Source organism: Oxyura jamaicensis, chromosome 2, assembly GCF_011077185.1.
Source record: "Oxyura jamaicensis isolate SHBP4307 breed ruddy duck chromosome 2, BPBGC_Ojam_1.0, whole genome shotgun sequence".
In the NCBI taxonomy this organism is placed as follows: Eukaryota; Metazoa; Chordata; class Aves; order Anseriformes; family Anatidae; genus Oxyura; species Oxyura jamaicensis.
The window spans coordinates 144,980,466-145,001,146 of record NC_048894.1 but is presented as its reverse complement, the minus strand read 5'-3'; the positions used below and the strand labels follow the sequence as shown (position 1 = coordinate 145,001,146).

At 40.9% G+C, this 20,681-nt stretch overlaps 1 protein-coding gene across 1 annotated transcript; it reads right to left on the bottom strand.

Annotated features, from left to right (window-relative positions):
• Positions 1-813: 813 nt before the first annotated feature.
• MAL2 (mal, T cell differentiation protein 2) lies at positions 814-12,898 on the bottom strand. Its single transcript, XM_035318916.1, has 4 exons — positions 12,468-12,898; positions 10,181-10,351; positions 5,138-5,296; positions 814-2,726 (listed from the first exon to the last, which is right to left on the bottom strand). The coding sequence occupies exons 1-4, from the start codon at positions 12,600-12,602 to the stop codon at positions 2,655-2,657; spliced, it is 537 nt and encodes a 178-aa protein (XP_035174807.1). The 5' UTR covers positions 12,603-12,898; the 3' UTR covers positions 814-2,654.
• Between the last annotated feature and the right edge of the window lie 7,783 nt (positions 12,899-20,681).

The window sequence follows — 20,681 nt, the reverse complement described above, 5'->3', positions numbered from 1 at the left end:
AAAGAAAGAAAGAAAGAAAGAAAGAAGGAACATGATGGCTTCCTTGTTCCTTTTAGTGGTGTGTCCTTCCTTAGATAGTCCTCAAAGACCAGTAAAACTCCTTACACACTAACAAAACATTTCTGTCCTTTCAATCCTTTTCAGCTACAAAAGCCACCTCTCCTTACTGGAGTTCTTACCTTTATCTCTTCACTGCCCTTTGTTTGTCTTTGGTAGTTAAGAGGGAAAGTTTCACCTTTCCTCACTATGCAAATAAAGTTTCCATGCTATGCTAACCGCACTCTGTTACCTGGGCTTCTTCTTTTAGAAGAGTAAGACATTTAAAAAGCACCCACTAGTCATCATCTTTACACCTCACGGTTGAACTCAGAGGCTAGGTACAAAGGCCAACTAACCTTGGACAGTTTTTTAGTTGCCACCATGTGTGGGTTTCATCCTCTGTGGGTTTAAATAGACAAAAAGTTAAGATCTTTCCCTCATTGTCCCAGTTGGCTGAAGGTGCTGTAGCTGTGCACAGTCTGCAGTGTGCCATGCGCATCTAGGTTCCAGGGTGAGGGAGAAACCACACCAAAATGCAGCATCCATTTACAGTGTTGTTGTAGCTGATCTTGCTCTTCTCCTCACTGACATTCATGCTTCACATGGCAAACCGCTATACAAAACTAACACCAATGTTGTTGTGCCTTCTCAAGAAATCTTAGCCTTAATTTTGTATGTGTAGCATCACGTCTGAGCTGCGAAGTAGTTTTTTGGTACTTTCCAAACAGAGAACTAATAACAAGACTTTACAAACAGGATTAATAACCAGACTGCTGCCATAAACATATTAAGTAACTTTAATGCTGCTTAGCATAAGTCCGTTAAACATTTTCATCTATATACTCCAGTGTAAATGTATTTTATAACAAATGAAGTATTTTAAAAGTATATGGCTCTAGATAAAACATTCACAAAACAAGTTTTAATGCAAGTAGAGGATTAGAAAAAAAAAAAAAATCAGGCAGAGTATAAAATCTTTAGAAGATTAATTTTTCAAAAAAGATATACAAAACCATCCCATTGCAATAATTAAGGATGTGGTCCCAGTAGTTGGAAGGGCGGCCACTCACTGCCGTGTCACCGATAAAAATCTCTGTCCTGGGTCAGCAGGGACTGAAGGGCTCCACTGATGGTGGCTGGCTCTCAGAGATCCTTGTTCCTGACAAGTTTGGCAAAGTCACCTTCAGAGCAGATACTTTTGTTGGCTCAAGGAGAATGAGTAGGCCCGGAATGAGGGAAGTCCTGTCTTCCCCTACCCAACCACCGCTGGTCTCTGCAGAATTGTAAGGTGCACTGGCAAGATGCAGTGAGCAAGTTGTTCTTGAATGACAGGGAACCTTTATGTTCCCACATTATCAATTTGGCACTATTCACAAGAGCAAAAAAAAAAAAAAATATTTACTAGCATTATATAAAAAAAATGTTTGCCATCTGCCAAACAGGATGAGTGTTAAGGAACAGAGTGCAACGCTATCGTTTCGTTAACTTTGTATTTATAATATTGCATGTCATTATACAACTGGGATATTCAAAGGAGGCTCAATTAAACTTAATTCCTGCCAAAAGCAAACTCCCTCATGGGCGGACTGCTTAGCATTCCACTGCTTTCAGCAAGATGTTGCATAGGCATCTCTCCAAATGCAAACACCTTTACAACACCGCAGGTTTAAGATGTAACAAACAGCGCACTGCAGGAATTGAGGTCAGACAATATTCACCATTTGGTAACATTCCATTCAAATGAAGTTGACTCATAATAAGTAACAAATGCAGCACTTGAAGTAACAAAACCACAGCTGTACTTCAACAAAGTAAAACAGTGCAAATATTCCTGTTAAACAAAATTATATCAACTATATACACACAACACAAATGCACTGTTTGTTTTGCAGTATAAATAGATCTGATTGAGCTAAATGCCTAAAACTAATGAACTACTGTCTGGCAGTCCCAGACAGCTCCCATCTACAAAAGAACACAATAAGCTTTAGAGGATCGGATCACCATAGCTGAATATGGTTGTAAAATAATATCAAAAGATTGCACTGCGTGGATATTTAAAATATTTCCTCTGTACAAAGTTAATAATTTATACTAAGCTGATACCGCAAAGTCAGCTTGGGCTCTGATTATGCAAGGAGCAGCACACACAAGGCCAATGACTCCACCAGGAGCCTCAAGGCCCACCTGTGTGGAGCGCACCGTAATGCTGCAAAGCGCTGAAAGCCCAGTCCCAGGACTTAAGGGGGGAGCTTTTTAGCTGCCTGTGCAGGTAACATGTCTGTTTAGTTTCACCTTTCTTCCTGCTCTTCTGGTTTAGCACTAAAATTCTGCTATCTGCTCATGACATCTGTTTATCCCTGAACTCTCTAATACTATTCAGTGAATAATGTTTCTGATGAGGCCCCAATAAAAGTAAAAACTAAAAAAGGAATAGACAGAAACATGTCTTCTGTTAAGGAAATCCTGATTAGGGGTTATTTGCATTTCAGCACTTGAAAACAGATTTTAAGCAAAAAAGAAGTCTTTTTCGGAATTACATTACAGTAAAACAGACAAGCAGTATTTAATTTGATCTGAAGTGGAACATTCAGGCATTAAAGTCTCTTCAACCGCTATAGCTTCCATCTCCTTAATGCCATGGCTGTGCTGCAACCATAACAAACAGCTGTTGCAAAGGCAAAAATCTAGAGGAGTAGGGGGAAAAAAGAAAAGAAAAAAAGAGTGAACCACACATTATATTGATCTACTTTTTTTTCTATTCCAAAAAATACAGCAACACAAATGATTCAAAAGGTATCTCCCCCATCCAAAATTCTTATGGTAAAGACAGGTCTGGGACCCTCTGAAGTTTTCTCATGAACTTCTCTGTTTTAAACCCATGTTAATGCTTCTAACTTAGTTGCTAGCTGCAGATGATATTTTGAAATAGGATCTAAACAGAACATGTTCAGAGATTATGGTACAAAATAATTGTGCATACTTACACCGTACATTTCAGTTTTGGAAGTTTGAAACTTCAGTTTTTAGTGTTTGATTAGAAGGCATCAAGCACATGCCTTTACCAGCAAACGATTAAGGAGACAAACCTCTAAAAAGCAGAGTTCTTTACTTGCAGGAATACAGAGAGTGATTCAAACCTGGTCTCCTTAACCAGATAACCAGACACTAGAAGAGATTCCTAAGAAATGCCAGGAATCTGCTACTGATCAGGAACTAAATTGAACAGAGAGAAACTGAAGGCCATACCATGGCAAACTCAATTATATAATATAGAACAGAAGAAAAAAATTAGACATTGAATTGTTGAAAAAGATAGTTTCTCATATTGTCCAGTGCTGATGATGGACACTGTCCTAGAGCATACAGGTTCAATCATGTGGTAACAACCTTGCTTTCCATACAAGTGTTAATCTGACAAATCCAGTTTTGAAGAGATGCTACATCCTAGAACTATCACTCATAAAAGGAAATGATACAGTTTTAATCACAGTATACACATCTAAGAGGTAATTTTAAAAGACAAAATGTTAACAAGGCTTTCTCTTTTTTTTTCCTCATGTAGATCATAGGATTGTTTTAATGCAGTGTTTCAAAAGGGTCACAATTTTTTTCTCTGTATGCCCAACTTTCTAATTAGATACTTTTTAGAAAAACAAAACAAACAACAAAACAAAACATGAATGATAAAGTCTACAGTATCTGATTCACCATTTCCCAGCATCTCTTTATTAAAAATTACTGAGGTGAGTTACAAAAGAATATCCTCCTCCCTGTCTTGGCAGGCATTTGAGGGTCACAAAGAACTGAATTCTTCTGAAAAATAGTATGGAAGTGGTAAAGAGTTTCTTGGAGTCCTCAGTATTCTATTGTCTGAGAAGATGACAGGCGACTGAAGAAAAATATTTTGCCATATATTAAGTAGGATCTGAACACACTAAAACAAGGACTGAAGAGCTACACAGAAGTGTAGAATTTGAGATATTTAATAGAAAGTCCTCTCTCGGTTTGGACACAGCCATGAGACACCACCTCTCTCTCACCACCGTTAAATGTGCTGGAATGTGTTACTGGCAAGAGGGTAATGGCAAGGCACTCAGGACTTGGAGACTGACATGCCCACCTCACCCCTTCAGAGCTTGGCTTGCCAAAGCAGGAGGTTTTTCCTTTATTTTCTTTCAGAGAGAATGTAAACTTTACACCTCAGGCTCACCTGTTTTTATCCTAAGATAAGCTGAAGGTGTTTACAGTGTAAAATTTGTGGTTATCTAGTTCTGAAGATAACAGATACCCACAGAGTGATTTAGAAGATTTATAAATACATACAGATCCCTGAGGTATGTGAGATGCTCTTGGAGGTTTTTTTTAAAAAATAAAAAAATAAAAAAAATCAGTAGTTTTAGTTCAGTTCCACACCTCTACTTGCCATTCAAAAGTCCAGCCAGGGAGAAAGCTAATGCCCGGTGTATTTCCTGACTCAGCTACACACACCCACATCACCAGATACAGGAATTCAGCAATGATGCAATTACAGTGATAAAAAGGAAGTCTGAGCTTAGACTATCAATAAAAACACTCTAACCCTTGTCATAGGTAACAGCATGGCCCTTGAAGCTAACTTTTGTGCCTGACATCAGAAAAGTACCTATCTGGAGCTTCACAAAGAGCTAGTCAATATTTTTTCCCCATGGCATGTTTGGGACTATCTGAACAGTACCAAAAATCCCAAGCAATTACAAGTCTGAGCACAGGCTTGAAATTCATACCTGATGCTTTGATGAAGGCTCCGTTTTTATCTATTTCTCCTGTTCCAATAACCAGCATTGCTTTTACAAAACATCTCATCTAAAATTATATGCTGTAGAGATAATATATTTCAAATACTATTGTGAAAAGCACTCTCTGAACATCTATCACATTAGCTTTGAGTATATAACTACTGCAATATATAATAAATAACTTATTGTAATATTTTTTGCATGCCACTGTGAAAATACTTGCTGCTTTCAAAGACAATCACTTCTCCTATTTTGAGTAGTTGTCTACAAGGACTTACAACAGACTTCTATCCATGGATACAAATTAATGAAATACATACCGAGGCTGCTATGCTTATGTTATATTCATGATCAGCTAGAATCTTCTCATGTGTGGTGGAATTGAATCTGCGGGGGAAGTGATGCAGAGATGTAGTTGCTGCTTGCAGTAGAAAAGCTCCAAAATAAAAGACAAAAGTAGCCCCGTGGAAAAGAAAGTCCTGAAAAGCAAGGAACAGATTGAGTCTGTGCTGCAACATGCACCTAGTTCTAGTCTCAGTGCAAGTGAAAGCCAACACTGAAACCTGAAACAAGCACTGATATCGATAACTGTACGTGAGCAATGCTAAATCCATCCGAGAGCTTAACCAGTACATGTTTTCACAACTGCTTGCAATTACAAACAACTCACTAACATAATTAGTAATAAGACAACCCTCCCTCTCCCCAACCTCCATATTCTTTCAAATTAAGAGGCACACGTGCTCTTCTTATGTATATGTGCTGACCTTTTAGATCACTTTAAAGCAATTGGAGCTTACAGAACTTTCTGTTCATAAAGCTCAGATCAAAAAGAAGGGACAGAGAGGCTGACTTTATCACAATTGAAGCAGGACTGTACAAACTTGAAGTCCCTCAAATCCCTTCTCAGCTACAACCTCAACTCCAAAAACTCCCTTTACATGCTTAAATGTTGCTTCTGTAAGTGTCCAGAAACATGCCAACCTTGACACAACAGAAGTTTACTTCATGGTACAAAGTCCAAGTACTGAGGCACCTCCTCAACTCTCTCTGGTTTGGTGCTACACAAAATAGAGTAATGTGGAGGTACTTTGTGATCCTGCTGAATAAAATGCCTGGGACTTAAGAGCTAGGATTTGCTTTATATATGTATCTCTCCTGCCCTTCTCTAGACAATTCGTTGCTCTGTAGCGAATACTAGCAAAGCACGAGGTTCAGACATCTAGCATTTCTGGATTCTATTACTGGAGTACACGAAAAAGCAGCTTTGGTGCCTAAATCTTTCTGTGGCTTGTGTCTCAGAGTGTTCCATGCAGCAAGATCCAAGACATGTTCCAGTACAGTTTTAAAACATCTAAAGCATTCTTCCAGCATCTCCCTCTGTTGCTGAGTCTGCAAAGCATACACGAGCACTGCACTCAGTTCCTGAGTCCTTACACGATGTGCTGTGTGTGCATGCACATGCAGGTCTGCATCATGCTGTGTATTATACACAAGCAAGGGTATGCTCTTTTGATGAGAACCACGATACAGTCTATCTCAAGTACAAACAAATTTATTGTGGACTTCTCATTGACGTGAGTGCAATGGACTACCAGTATGCCAAGAGCGAGCACCAAGGAGGAAGCATCCCATGTGACTCATCACAATAGCACACTTCATACACACAGAATTCATTGTGCATTACCCTTACCTAGTGGCTATCTGATAGCAAGGCAGGAATGTGCTGTGTTTCCCTGCTTAGAGAACATTTCCCTGTTTAAAGAATTGTTTCTTCATAGGTGTTAGTTTTTATTTTATTGTTATTATTAAAAGAATTCCGTTCCAAATTCATCAGTTGTTTCATCTTTACAGCAGGTACAGCTACTCCAGTACTCACACTCCAGTCAGTTTTGGCAAGTTATGATCTAAGCGGCTACTCAGAGTTCACAATTCCACTTTGACCAGGAAATAATTTTCTCTTAATTAAGAATCATTTGAGGCTAGGTCATAGACAATACTGCTTTTCTTAATGACTGCTTATTACTGAGAATACAAGTTTTGGCAAAAACAGCTGCAGTAGTTCCCAACTTCAGGTCTTCTATCCTGGCTGCTGTATTTATTTATTTACTTTGAAGCTATTACTTCTTTAGGAGCATCACCAGGAAACACCACTGACCTCCACAGAACTAAGAGAAGAAAAGAGGGCTGTGAGTGGCTTTACAGCCTAGTTGGATGGCCGTCGTGTCCTGAACTCAAGCTTTGGACACAAGACTCATTCCCTCAGTCTCCTGCTCTCCTGTAACATCTGTACCTCATAGATAAAAAATATAGGGACCAGTAACCGCTTGTATGTGAGAGCAATGGAGCACTGGAGAACCTACAGTGCTGTGCTGCAACTGGGGGAGGTGCTTCTCCAGAGACTTAATGGTTTGGTTTCCCCCTGTTCAACTGAGCTGGCAGACAGACCTGCATCTTCTAGACTACCAGCTGTGTGCACCAGGACAGACTGCATGCAGGTGTGTGCTCCCTCCGTGACAAACGCAGACCCCACCGTGACCTGACAGACAAATTTCATAGCACTGGAGTTCAGCAACTCAAACGGTGCACGTAAATCCATGGATAATCAAGGACATCCAGTATTTTGGGGCTACTAAATACTGGAGGGAACACAAATAGCTCCATGAGGAAGATGGTGCTGAATGCATGCAGGAGGGGTGTTTTCAGAACAGAAACTCTTTCATTTCCTCCATCCTCCTGCTGAAGCCTCTAATTTCCTTCTCCTGGCAGCAATTACAGTGAAGCTGTGTAGCATCAGAAAGGTTTCACATTCATATGGTTAGGGTTTCTATGACCAAAAAAGCCAAGATGTTATTAGGGAAGGTGGTCAGTTTTGTTTTTAATAATTGTTAGCATGGTGCCTAACTCTCCGTTGCCTTAACCCTTGTTAATCATTGGAGCCTCACACAAGGGATATGTAAAACAGTACCAGATCTGCGTGATATGTTAGTTCACATCTAATTTTGTAAACAATGTGTTATGAGTCAGGTCATAAAGAAATGGATTTGTCATACCATCTGGACTAATACAGTGATGTATTAAGGTCCATATTTTTTCCCAACTTTTCACTGTGTAGCATTTTATTTTTTAAAATATCTGAATGAGCTCAGTGGAGCTACTTATGTCATACAGTATTAATAAATGCAGGTCAGTCAGAACCCCAAGCTATTTTTCAAATTTACACTTAGCCTTCCAGAGTCTGAGACCACATTTGTTCATGAATCTATAAAGGACGCATTTGCACTCTCACATAAACAAGCCACGACTCTTCCCATTTTTCCTAATTTTATGACCTGTAATGTCTGAGTTCTATTACAAATTTAATTTCTAGTAATCGTTTATTTGAAACAGAAGGTAAAAATCCTTGTGAAGTTCTACTAAAGAGTTTAGTGCCGATAAGTCACAGAACATTTGTGTACCTAACAATAGTGGTCAAATGATACATCTACTGTTATGTTGGTTGAAGACTGGAAAAGGCTGGATTTCAGCCACGATGCTAGAGATAAAAGGATTCACACTGCATTTATTTAAGATATTGACTTAGTTACGATAGCTTTTGGAGTAAGTTAGAGTCCCGTAGGCATGGCTTTTCTACAGCTCATCTAGCATTTCCTGACATAGAAAGTTTCTCACTGATTTATCAAATACAAGGGGAGAAAATTAATAGCACAACCAAGCACTACCAACACCAGGCAGCCAATGAGTAAGATAAAAAGATTGTTTCAAGATGAGCATTTTCATTCTATAAAAGACCATGCCTTTACCCAGCAACCCTTAAATAGATTAATGATTGCAAATTGGCAAATAGTTTCAATGAAACCCAGGACACTATTAATTTACTTAAGTTATGCACATGCTCAAGGGCTTTGTTGCGTCATAACTTGTGAGGATGTCACAGCGTAAATCCCTGTAACACTCTCTAATTGTAACTCATTATTAGCTTAATTACTGCCTGTATTCTGCTGGAAAGCTAAGACTGTACGTGTGTGTATTTGCTTTTATAGAATCCAGTTTGTTTTAATAGAATTGTTTGTTTTAGTAGAATCCAGTTTGTTACCACTGATGGACTTTGATGCTGTTGGAGCCTCAAACTTACAAAGCTCTGTGACTTTGCTTGAAGGAGAATTTGTTTCAAAGGACTATCTGTCAGTAACTTGAACAGATAAACAAATACACTGATACTGAAAAACATGAATCTAGCTATCGTCAAAAAAGTGTCAGTAAGAAAACTAAGGCACACAGGAGGAAGGTGAAGGTAATCAGGTTAAAAACAGATGTGCTTTAATATTTCAGGAGTTTTGATCTTTTCAGAAGATTTTTTTTGATAATTCCCACTCTGATGACAGTTTTGCCACCTGTTATTATTCACTCCCAGCATTGTTAGAGAGAGTAATATCACCTTGTGCTCAACTACTTGAGCACTAAAAACCTCAAAGTAAAAACCAGTTTATGGCAACAAAGGAGCACATAAATTAGCAGTCAATAACCTCATATATCCATGTTGCTGGTAAAAACCAGAACCAACAGCTTCCCTTTTTTAATAGGAAGGTACAGTCTGTGAGAACTATTGGCACAAGCCATAATGCTCCATTACAGCATGAATAAAGTCTTGTCTTCACACTGGACAAAAGCTGAAGAGAACATAATGAGATCTGTAGTTTCCCCAGATTTCCCATAAGGATGATAAACTTATCCTAAAAATACGGTAAGCTGCTGAGGCTTATGCTGACTTTGACTAAGATCTAATAGCCAGTTGTCAATGCTGTTCTGGAACTGACCCCCAAGTCAGCTGAAGACTTTCTTAGGAAGTGAAGGAGACTTCTTGGGTGCTTTAGCCTGGTGCTATCTCAGACAATCACATCACACAACGTGTTCAAAATATGTATCGTTTCCTTTACAATATTACATACATCTTTTTACCTCCCATTACTCGCTTCTCTAGTGGTCTAAAAATATTTTCTAATTTCTAGTCCATAATTACTTCTGACCTTTTAAACCAATTTGTTGTCATGACTTACTAAACTAGTTCTTTTCCTGCTGCTCATGCCTTTTATGTGCTTATGAAGGACAAGTACACTGCTTCAATCTGTTTCAAAAGATTCTTTCAGCTTTCATCATAAAAGAGGTCTTGTATTTCCCCTGTCACCCTTGTGGCCCTACTCTGTCCTCTTCCAGTTTTGAGCTCCTTTTCTGAAAAACTTCCTGTTAAACGGAAGCCCAGGCATTAAGGCTTAGGATAACTACTTCTCATGAAATCATCTTCAATTTATAAAATAAATGTAATCCTTTAAAAAATATATGTATATGTAAATAAAAAATCTTACTGTCTGGTTCCAGTTGACGGCAATTCTATTTGCATAACCGAAGAGGAACACACACAGGAACACGATGGAGAGGAACCACGCAGTCACCGCTACGAACATTACCCATCCCTGCAGCAGTGGCAAAGGAACTTTTGTAGATGCTACCAAAATCCAGACTATTGTTCCAAACAGCTGCAAGGAAAAGAATGCAGATGATGAACTGACAGAACTTTCATTCAGTCCTTTCTAACTAAGAATTAGCACTTCATATCACACATCAACAAGCCCTCTGACTACTTTCAGAAAAACAGAGGAAACACTTCAAAAGTTCTCTAAGAGTACAAGTGTTGTTCTGAGAAATGATAGGCACTAAGTGGAGGTTAAACGAAGCCCCTCTTAAAACAGTCTTGGCAATGGGATTTACACACTCAGATGACTTGTGTGTTGCTGCTGAAAGTGTTACCCTTACTGTCATTTAAAGGGAAATATAAGAAGTGTGAAAATATTCCACACACACATGCACACATATATATACACAACTATGTATATATATATACGTATACATGCATACACTGAAGTTAGCTTGATGAGGATGCATATCAAATTTGGATTCAATCTCATACTGTTTAGTTTTGTAGTCCTTATCAGATGAGATATGCTGATAAAGTGCACAATAAGTAATAAAGTGAAAGAGAAAACTAGATTATAGAATAAGGTGAGTTATAAATTATGTTGCAGTGACTAGAGAAATGTACATTTTCCAGAAGTTATTGTAACCAGAGAAAGAATACAGTATCACCAATATTTTTTTTTTTTCAGTATACAGATCTGAGCGAATGAGTAGTGCGGATACTGTGCCAAAATGGACTGATGGAGCATTTACTTCTGCTGTTGGATAGCTACAATTAATTTCAAAGCAAGCTACTACTTTCTTATTTAAATCCTACAGATTTAAAACTACCAAGTCAGAGGCTACATTTTCAGATTCAGCTAACTTCCTTGAGAATCAAAGTTGGAAGAGCGATACCTTTCAAAAGCTGCCTGGTATAAAATGAGTTATTATTGGTTAGAAAATTAGTTGGGCCCTCTCTATGCAGCAGCATGCATGTAAAGACACACTGGTAGTCTCAGTTCAAAACTCCCAAGGGTTTTGGTATTAGCCTTCAAGTTGTTCTTTAGGGTTCCTTTTTTTGCTGCTGTGACAAGCCGCTTTCTCTAGTTTCACAAGGCTGCAGGTGCAAGTCTGTTACTTATTGACCAGACAGCGATGGGCAGTGAGGAAGCAGAAGGGATAGCAGAAAGTGTCTGCTAAATAAAAAGCAGATACACACAAAATGTTTTCAGTATTTTGAATGTGGAATTTGCAGGATTCTTTTAAATAAATAAATAAATAAATAAATAAATAAATAAATAAAGGAAAGGAAAAGGGAAAAAGAAAAATATAAATCCATTGCAGAGATCGCTAATCTCAGCATGCAGGGTTGTGCAATTTCCCCAATACTACAGCTGTCCCCTTCAGCTCGCATGGCAAATGCCTTCCAGGTTAGCCAGCATAATTAACCTTTTGTGCCCACTGACTCAGGCCCTGATTCAGCGCCAGGACTTGGTGCTCAGCTCCTTCCTCAGGTGCCGTTGTATAGCTTGCAAGGTGGCACCTAGCTCACAGACACACAGACTGGGACACGCCAAGTAAAAAAAAACAAAAAAAACAAACAAACAAAAAAAACCTTAATAAAACTAGTTCTGCCAAGATTTCTTCCCCAATGCACACTAATTAGCGCCACATTTGCGCAGAGACAGCGATCAAAGGACCTCAGTCATACATAAACCAGCACGGCCTTACGCACACGCAAATTAAGCGCACTTGCAGGAGTTTGCACAGGAGCTGTAGCACAACCAGTATAACTTTTCAGAGAGATTTTTGGGTTCTCTGCAGCTTGAGCTCCCCCCGCCACCCATCAGGACGGGGCTGTGGGGGGCAGCTCCCCACACGGCAGAGCCGGGCCGGGGGTACCCGAGGCGAGGCGGGGCGAGCCGGGGAGGGGGATCCCGACCCCTGCTGCCCTTCCCTGGGGCACGGAGTCGTTTTCCCTCCTTGTTGGGCTGGGTAGGAGCGGCGGTGTCTCCCCTTCCCTCCTTCCCGGCGGCTGCCACAGCCCGCCGCCCTCAGCCCGCTCACAAAATGGCAGGTGAGGAGGTGAGGAGCGACGGGGGAGGGGGGGGGGGGGGGGGGGGGGGGGTGGGGTGGGGTGGGGTGCCCCCCCCCCCCCCCCCCAAAAAAAAAAAAAAAAAAAAAAAAACAACTCACGATCTCCAGGAAGATGAAGGCTCCCGAGTAGGTGCGCAGGATCTCCAGCCCCGAGGGCAGAGTGACCCGGGGGGGCGGGAAGTAGGCGGCGGGGTTGGGAGGAGGCGGCATGGACGAGGCTCCCCTGGGCAGCATGGTGCTGGTAGTGGTGCCGCCGAGCGGGGACGGCTGAGCTGCGGCCAGGTGGGCGAGGAGGAGGAGGAAGAAGAGGAGGAAGAGGAGGGAGCAGGTGCGGGCGAGCCCGTACGCACCGCCCCGGCCGCCTCCCTCCTTCCCCACCCCGCCCCGGGGCCGGAGGAGCTGCCCCGGTGTCCCCTCCCGGGACTCTTCTCCCGGCCAAAACCCCGCACCAGGAGCCGTGAAAAGAAGGAGCAGGTTCCTCAGGAGCCTCCCAGGCCGGGCTGGTGGCCTCCTGCTTGCAGGGCACCGCGCTGGGTGTTTGCTCCGGATTGCAAAACCGCCCGTTCAAGAGTCCTGAGTCAGTTCCAGCCTCGTTTACGTGGTGGTTTCCTCATGCCGATCTGCAGAAGGTGGTTATTTACCTTCTGGTTGTAGATATTTGAGGCTTTGAAATTAGGAGGCTGCATTTTTTTTTTTTTTTCCTAAGGAGCCTATTTGGTTTACCTGTTCAAAATACTGGAAACAATCACAGCGTCTGCTTTTCGTTCAACCCTGCACATTTACTAAAATCCGATAGTATTATAAAGTGTTTGTCTGATGTAAAAGTTTGGGTTAGTTATGGGTCTAGAACGTTAACGTGGTCATCAGTCCACATACAATGTATTTTCTCATTCTTCTTAGTAATAATACCTTTTCCAGATCTTTTCCAGATGAAGGATGTAGCACCATCCAGCATTTTTGTTGTTTTTCCCTTTGTGGCTCTGTGACAGAATCACAGAACAGCCCAGGCTGGAAGGGACTTCAAAAGATCATCGGGTCCAGCCTTCATGGGAAAAGGGAGCCTAGGTGAGGCTATCTTGCACCCTGGCCAGTTGCATCCTCAAAACCTCCACTGAGGGTTCTACCCCTGAGTTTGTTCTGGCGATCTATTGTTCTCATTGTAAAAAATAAATAAATAAATAAATAAATTCTTTTGTCAAGATGAAACTTCTCACGGTGCAGCTTGTACCTGTTGCCCCTTCTCTGTGTGGTTCCTTGTGAAGGGAGAGCCTCCATCCTCTTCGTAGCCATCCTTTTAGTACTGGAATAGTGTGATGAGGTTCCTCTGAGTCTTCTCCAGGGTGAAAAGATATGATTCCTTCAATCTTTCCTCAAAGGACAGGTTCTCCAGCCCTTCGATCACCTTCCTGGCCTCCTTTGGACCCTCTCCATGTCTTTTTTGAATTGCAGAACCAGAACTGGACCATGTGCAGACTGCCAAGTGCTGAGCAAAGTGGGAAGGATCACGTCTCTATCTCTGCTAGTAATGCCCCTGCAGAAACAGCTCAGGATCTGATTTGCCTTCATTGCTGCTGTGACACCTTACTCACGTTCAGCTTGTTGTCCACCAGCACCCACAGGTCCCTTTCACCAAGGCTGCTCCTCAGCCACACAAATCCAGGCCTGTACTGGACTTGTTGGTTATGTTGTCCCGGGTCCAGGACCTTGCACTCTGTTAAGCTTCATAACAGTTCTTGCTTCTTCCAGCCTGCCCAGGTCTCTTTGTAAGATGGCACCCATTCTGATGTGTCCACCTCACCACAGGTTAGTGTCATCAGCAAACCTGGCAAGGGTGCTATCAAGCCCACCATCCAGATCACTTATGAAGATGTTGACCAGCATTGGGCCCCAGTATTGATCCCACTTGTGCCTGGCTGCCACCCTGAGCAAAAGCCATTGATCGCCACCCTTTGAGTACAGCCTGTTAGCCAAATTCCTACCCATCTCACAGACCACCCATCCAGTCTGTATCTTGCCAGTTTGTCTAGAAGAAGACTGTCAGAAGTGCTGAGTGCTGTAGTGAAATCCGGGTAAACCGTACCCACTGCTCTCCCCATGTCGACAAGAAGATATTATTTTACTCTAGAAGATGATGGGGTTAGTCAGGCATGATTTGCCTTTGGTAAATCCACACTGGCTTTTCACAACCACCTGCTTCATTTGGTTTGTAGTTGTTTCTAGGAGGACTTGTTCTATTACTTTCTCAGAGGCTGAAATAAGACTTAAGGTGTCCGCTAGAATGAGTAAGTACTGTTTCATCCAGTGTTTCTGGGTGTTCATCCTCAACACATTCAGCTGAGATTTTAAAGATAATGTTTCAAGAAGGTTTCATGCAAGTGTAGCTGCTCTGAAGGTTGAACCAACAAGGGCATGAACATTGTATTCCTTTGTTTTTAGATGCACGATGTCTTTCAGAGGTTTATTTTTTGTGATGACAAGAAATATTTTAGCTTGAGATGCCTGTCCTCCCCACCCCAATCTAAAATCTAGGTGGGGAAACAGTCAGCTCCTCTAAACACATCTCATCTGTGCTTAGAGCATACCTAGTACATAAGTAGGATGGGGATGTTTCTAAAATGCGGAAAGAGCAGCTCAGTTTTTAAATCATGGCTTCTAGGGAAGGAAGAAGCAACAATTTGTATTTTCTTCTGCTCTCTCCTCATTGCCACACCCCTTGTGGCTGCATGCCTCTTCCACTCTTAAGACGTGGGAGATGTAGGGTTGAATTTCTGTTAGGCTAAGGGAGGCACTGAGCCTGGCCTCCTCTCTTTTCTGAGTGCTTTAACCTGTCAGTTATCAGATGAGAAGAGGGATACCTCTTATTCCTCCTCTGGACGTATTTTAGGAATGAACATTGTGTCCCATTCATTTATCTTCAGGGAAGAATTCCAGGCTCTGGAGGCACATGCCTACAGGTCCTGACTTGGGTGTGTTTTGGAAGGGAATAGGATTCAGACTTGTGCCTAACTGATGAGGTGTAGGTGGTTCTTTCTTGGGGCTGTGTTCTGGAGACCATATGTCCAATTAATTTAACAGTCTGGTCCTCAATCTGTTGAGATTGCCCTGTACAGGGAGAGATCTGAGTGGGTAGAAAACTTGAGCAGTTTATGATTTGGAAGAAGAAATGTGATTATCTTTCTCTTACGCAGAGGAAGTACAAATAACATTTGGTCATAAACATTTCCATCTTTGTTATCCTGCCACACAATTAATCTGTGTGGACTCCAGCAGCAATAGATTTATTTTTTTTTCTTGTAAGTACCATTCATTTTAACCTGCACTTTCCTTTTAACACTGATATTCTTGACTTTTACAAGGTTGTCACAGTAAAGTCTAAATTTCACTGTTAGGTATATGTATACACAAATAGTTTTAAAGCAGAATTAAAGAATTCCTTTTTTTTCTTTTTTTTCTTTTTTTTAATAAATCCTAATCATTTAAATGAAAGTAGCTGTTTAAATGATTATTGCTGTGTTTGGGCAGTATACATAGCATTTTTATGTAAATAATTGTATCTAGGCATGCTACAAGGCAAAGTAATGATGCGGCTTCAAGTCCACCGGAGTTGATAAGTAGACAGAAGTATATTGACTCACTCTACATAGGAAGGTCTGTTTATACAACCAAAGGGGCTAAATACTTCTCTTAAATAAAGTATTAAATAAAGTCCAAGATTCCCCTTGGAGTTCTTGAAGTGCTTATTGCAGCCTAATGTAAAGTTGGGATTGTCACAGAACTGCAAGATCACTTCCTGTCATTTTTAGATGATAAGAAATATCTGCAAGGAGAGGAGATAAAAGTAAAATAAATTAAAATTCCAGCATTTAAAAAGCCCAAGTGTATGTAAGTCAATACACACAGCAAGTCAGTAGTCAGTGCAGGGAAAAAAAACATCAGTAGAATGGAACTTGTTTACAGGTCTATAGATGTTTGATAATTAGTGAATCATTTTTCTAAACTAACTGAGAATCTTACATTTATTTAGCTTGACTTGCTGCAGAGTATATGGCTGAGGTAGTTAAATAATCTCCAAGATGCAACAAATGTCATAGGGTAAATTAATCAATTGATTATTTAAATTCCAAGTATAGTGATGTAATGTGTATATCTTTAATATGTATTAAAATAAAAAATATCTGTTTCTGAAGAGAGAAAATAATATTTTGAAAAATACTATGAAAATTACTTACATGGATATGAAAAATTACTTATATAGCAGCACTATGTAGCCAGATTCAGACTACCTTTTGTGATGTTCAGCATTACACTTCTGGAAGAGCTGAACATTTTAAAGGATACTAGCTTAGCAGGTGGAAGTAATGTCAATGTAAGAATTTACGGTCTTCATCTTACCTCTGTGTGTTACCACAAGCGCCTCTGGAAGCCGATATAAATTCCACAGATGATCAAGGGGTTGGAGCACCTCTCCTATGAAGACAGGCTGAGGGAGTTGGGGTTGTTCAGCCTGGAGAAGAGAGGGCTCTGGGGAGACCTTACAGTGGCCTTCTAGTGCCTAAAGGGGGCTACAGGAAAGCTGGGGAGGGATTCTGTGTCAGGGGGCGTAGGGATAGGACAAGGGTAATGGCTTTAAACTAAAAGAGTGTACATTTAAATTAGATGTAAGGAAGAAATTCTTTACACTGAGGGTGGTGAGGCAGTGGAATAGGTTACCCAGAGAATCTATGGATTGCCCTGTCCCTGGAGATGTTCAGGGCTAGGCTGGATGGGGCTTTAGAAAAACAGAAAAAGCAAATAGAAAGCCAGAAGTTGATTGTATGAAATGCAGACTGTTTATAGATTAATTCATTTAATATGCTCCTGGAAATTGCATACAGGATTCTGATCTCACACTGGCAGAAATTGGGTGTCATTCCTCTTTAGCCAGAGAAATTAAATCGACATGAAACTGCTTTGCATAAGATGAATGACAGGGAAACCCTTTTGTGTAGTGAGTTTTCCCAGTGGTAACAGAACTTTACAGTCATGTTTGGACCAGTGCATATTATGAATTGGTGTGCAAATACCACATTGTTGAGGTTTCTTCAGCGGCAGGCTTTCGATTGCATGCTAGCACTTCTTGCATCGTCTAACTAAAGGAAAAATAACTGTTGAAGTCACTTGCCTGATCCAGTAAAACTGCATTTAGGATGCTTGCTGAAAAGAAGGGATGAAGACTGGGAAACTGGTAGTTGGACTGCACACCAGCAATACTTACTGTTTTTTTTCTACCTGCCACCCTCCAGGTCTGTGGTGTAAAAGAGGAGCAGTTCAGCTGGTTGCATATTTCGAGCTATGGTTTAATAACTTAGTGGGTAGTATTGGTGATAGGAGGATGGTTGCATTAGATGATTTTGTAGGTCCTTTCCAACCTTGAATTCCTATGATTCTATGATTCAGAAGAACCTAGGTTGGCCAGCACAGGCTGGAGGATATCATCTAAGTGCTGCCAACGCAGGATGCAGCACAGTGCTGTGCCACTAGAGCTGCTGATAGCATGGGGCTCTTCTCATTTCTCATCAGTCAGAGCTTCATGGACTCATCTTTAGTCATAATGTGTTGGCCTCTGATCTTATCTCACTGGTCAGAAGTATGTACCTGCTGTTTTGATGAACTATCCATGCTGACAGAGAGTCACTTTTTTTCCCTAGTTGTTCTTTGTTTGCTTTTGGGGGACTGTTTGTTTTATTGAGTGAATTCCTGGTTAAAAATCCAATAGAAGGCAAAGGGTAATTAGGCAAAAGACAAAGGTAGCTTCATTTTCTCACGAATGAGTTCAGGAAGGAGAAGTAGGGAGAGAAATCAAGCACAGCATTGCCAGCCAGCTGAGGGAAGTGATTGACCCACTCTACTCTGCTCTGGTGTGGCCTCACCTCAAGTAATGTGTAGAGTTTTGGGTGCCACAATATCAGAAGGACGTAAAACTATTAGAGAGTGTCCAAAGGAGGGCAACAAAGATGGTGAAAGGTCTAGAGAGGAAGACATATGATGAGCAGCTGAGGTCCCTTGGTTTGTTTAGCCCAGAGCAGAGCAGGCTGAGGGGAGGCCTCAGGGGCCTGCAGCTCCCTCACGAGGGGAGCGGAGGGGCAGGCGCTGAGCTCTGCTCTCTGGGGACAGCGACAGGACCCGAGGGAACGGCATGGAGCTGGGACAGGGGAGGGTCAGCCTGGGGATTAGGGAAAGGTTCTGCACCCAGAGGTGGTCGGGCACCAGGACAGGCTCCCCAGGGCAGTGCTCATGGCAGCGAGCCTGCTGGAGTTCAAGAAGCGTTTGGACAATGCTCTCAGACATGTGACCTGATTTTTTGGATGGTCCTGTGTGGATCCAGGAGTTGGAGTCGATGATCCTTGTGGGTCACTTCCAACTCAAGATATTCAATGATTCTATGAAATTAAAATGTTTGTAGACAAATGCTCTGTAATGTTTTGGAATAGCATAAAAAACTTTTGCAAATGGAGCAAGCCTTTAGATTTCAAAACACCGGGAATTTATTCAATTATAAATAAGAAGGATTAATCTTAGTGTAAGATAAGGCCACATAATTAGGCCTTATCTGATTACTGTTAGTAGGATAGTAAACATAACTATTTGAATGTAATTATGGGCATCATTAAGTGAATGATAAGTAAACTCTATATTTGTAGTTTCAGTTTGCTTAAGAGAGTAGGGTCTTATTCTATTGGCATCTGTTGCTACTTATATCAACTACTGGAGTCATAAGGCTGAGAGGGAGCTCTTTGAGCACTGAATAATGGGCAGACTCCCAGTCCTTTTACTGACAACACTTCATCTCCAGGTCTTTGACACTGGCATCTAGGAATCTTACACCTCTGTTGTTTATGAGCTTTCCTGTGGTACTTCAAGCTGCACATAAGTCAGTGTAACTGGCCTTTTGCCAAATCAAGTGATCCTGTTCCCCCAACCATGGTTTACCTCTGCCTCCATTGTATCAGAGCTAGTGTAAACAAGGGTACCGAGTGGGTCAGACCAAGACATAACTGTCCTTTTTCTCTTTGATTGATTAGGCTTATGGTGAGATTGATTAGTTTTCAGTACTAACAAATTGGTTTAAAAATAAACGCAGAATTTATGAGCTGAATACACTGCTATGTTCTGTCTTCTTCTTAATGGAATATGCCAAATGTGGATTTTAACTCTCTTGTAAGATGATAAACAGAAAACCATTATTATGATTTTTAAAAGATTTTCTGAATAATACATAAATAAGAAATAGTGATGCAACCAGCTGCTAGAAGCCTTCACATGATGAACCATGCTTCTGTGTCTTTAAAACCTGTGCTGCTATAACCATACTAAATTAAGAGAAAAATCAGATCATAACAGGGATCTGCTTATACTGAAAAAAATATTGATTTCAACATGAAATTCAAATTGTTCATAAAGAGGAGTTTAAACATATATGTGATATATGTGTACATGATTTTAGTGAAATGAGTATCTGGAATTTATTTTAGTTAGACAAATTTGGAGTGCTTTAATGAGCCAGATTTACAGGGTTTTACATCCTGGAAAACTCCAAGGGTCTCAGTAGAGACAAATAGGACATATGTCACCATTTGTCTCATTTTTTTTGTGTACTCAGGGTAAGCACAAATATATGTTCTGTCACCTTGAATTTTTTGAGCTTGTCTGTCCACTGAAATGATAACCTCCAAGAGGGCACTCAGATGTTTGCAGGAGCTTATAGAAATGAAACTTATTTCTAATGCCCCGTTTTCAGATGTCAGACTGTGAAATGCTGCCCACTAATATAATTACATCATCTGAAAACCAGCCCTGATACTGATGGCAAGTTCCAAATGGTAACTGTTTCTGGTTCACCCAAGTGCTGAAGCAACATCAGAAGTTAGCATAACATGTGAGAACAGTATCTTTATTTCAAAACGCTCCGTGAGTTTGGGAAAAGATGTGGTTACTCCCATGTGCATAACAATTCCACTCTGGGGAAAATTCTGGAGGAATCTCAGCTGCAAATGCAATGAACTGGAAGTATTTACAAACACAATTTTTGGTGAGTATATTTTTTCAGGCCTATTTCAACTACTCAAATCCTCAATGTCAGGTTCCTACTGAAGCCCAGTTTCAGGTTCTTACACAATGTTTTGGTAAGTTTAAGCATTTGATCGAGTAGGTCTTGATTCATAGGAAAGCAAACAGGTTCGAGGATTTTTTTTTCCTTCTTTCATAAATCCCAAACCAGTTACACTGCATTCCTGTTAGCCTGGCGTCCTTCATGAAGAAATAAGTATTACACAG

Coding starts and splice junctions, on each gene's coding strand:
- MAL2 (XM_035318916.1), bottom strand. CDS start 12,602: ATGCTGCCCAGGGGAGCCTCGTCCATGCCGCCTCCTCCCAACCCCGCC. Junction 5,297..10,180: donor CCGTCAACTGGAACCAGACA/GTAAGATTTTTT, acceptor CTTGCTTTTCAG/GACTTTCTTTTCCACGGGGC. Junction 2,727..5,137: donor ACATAAGCATAGCAGCCTCG/GTATGTATTTCA, acceptor CTACTCCTCTAG/ATTTTTGCCTTTGCAACAGC.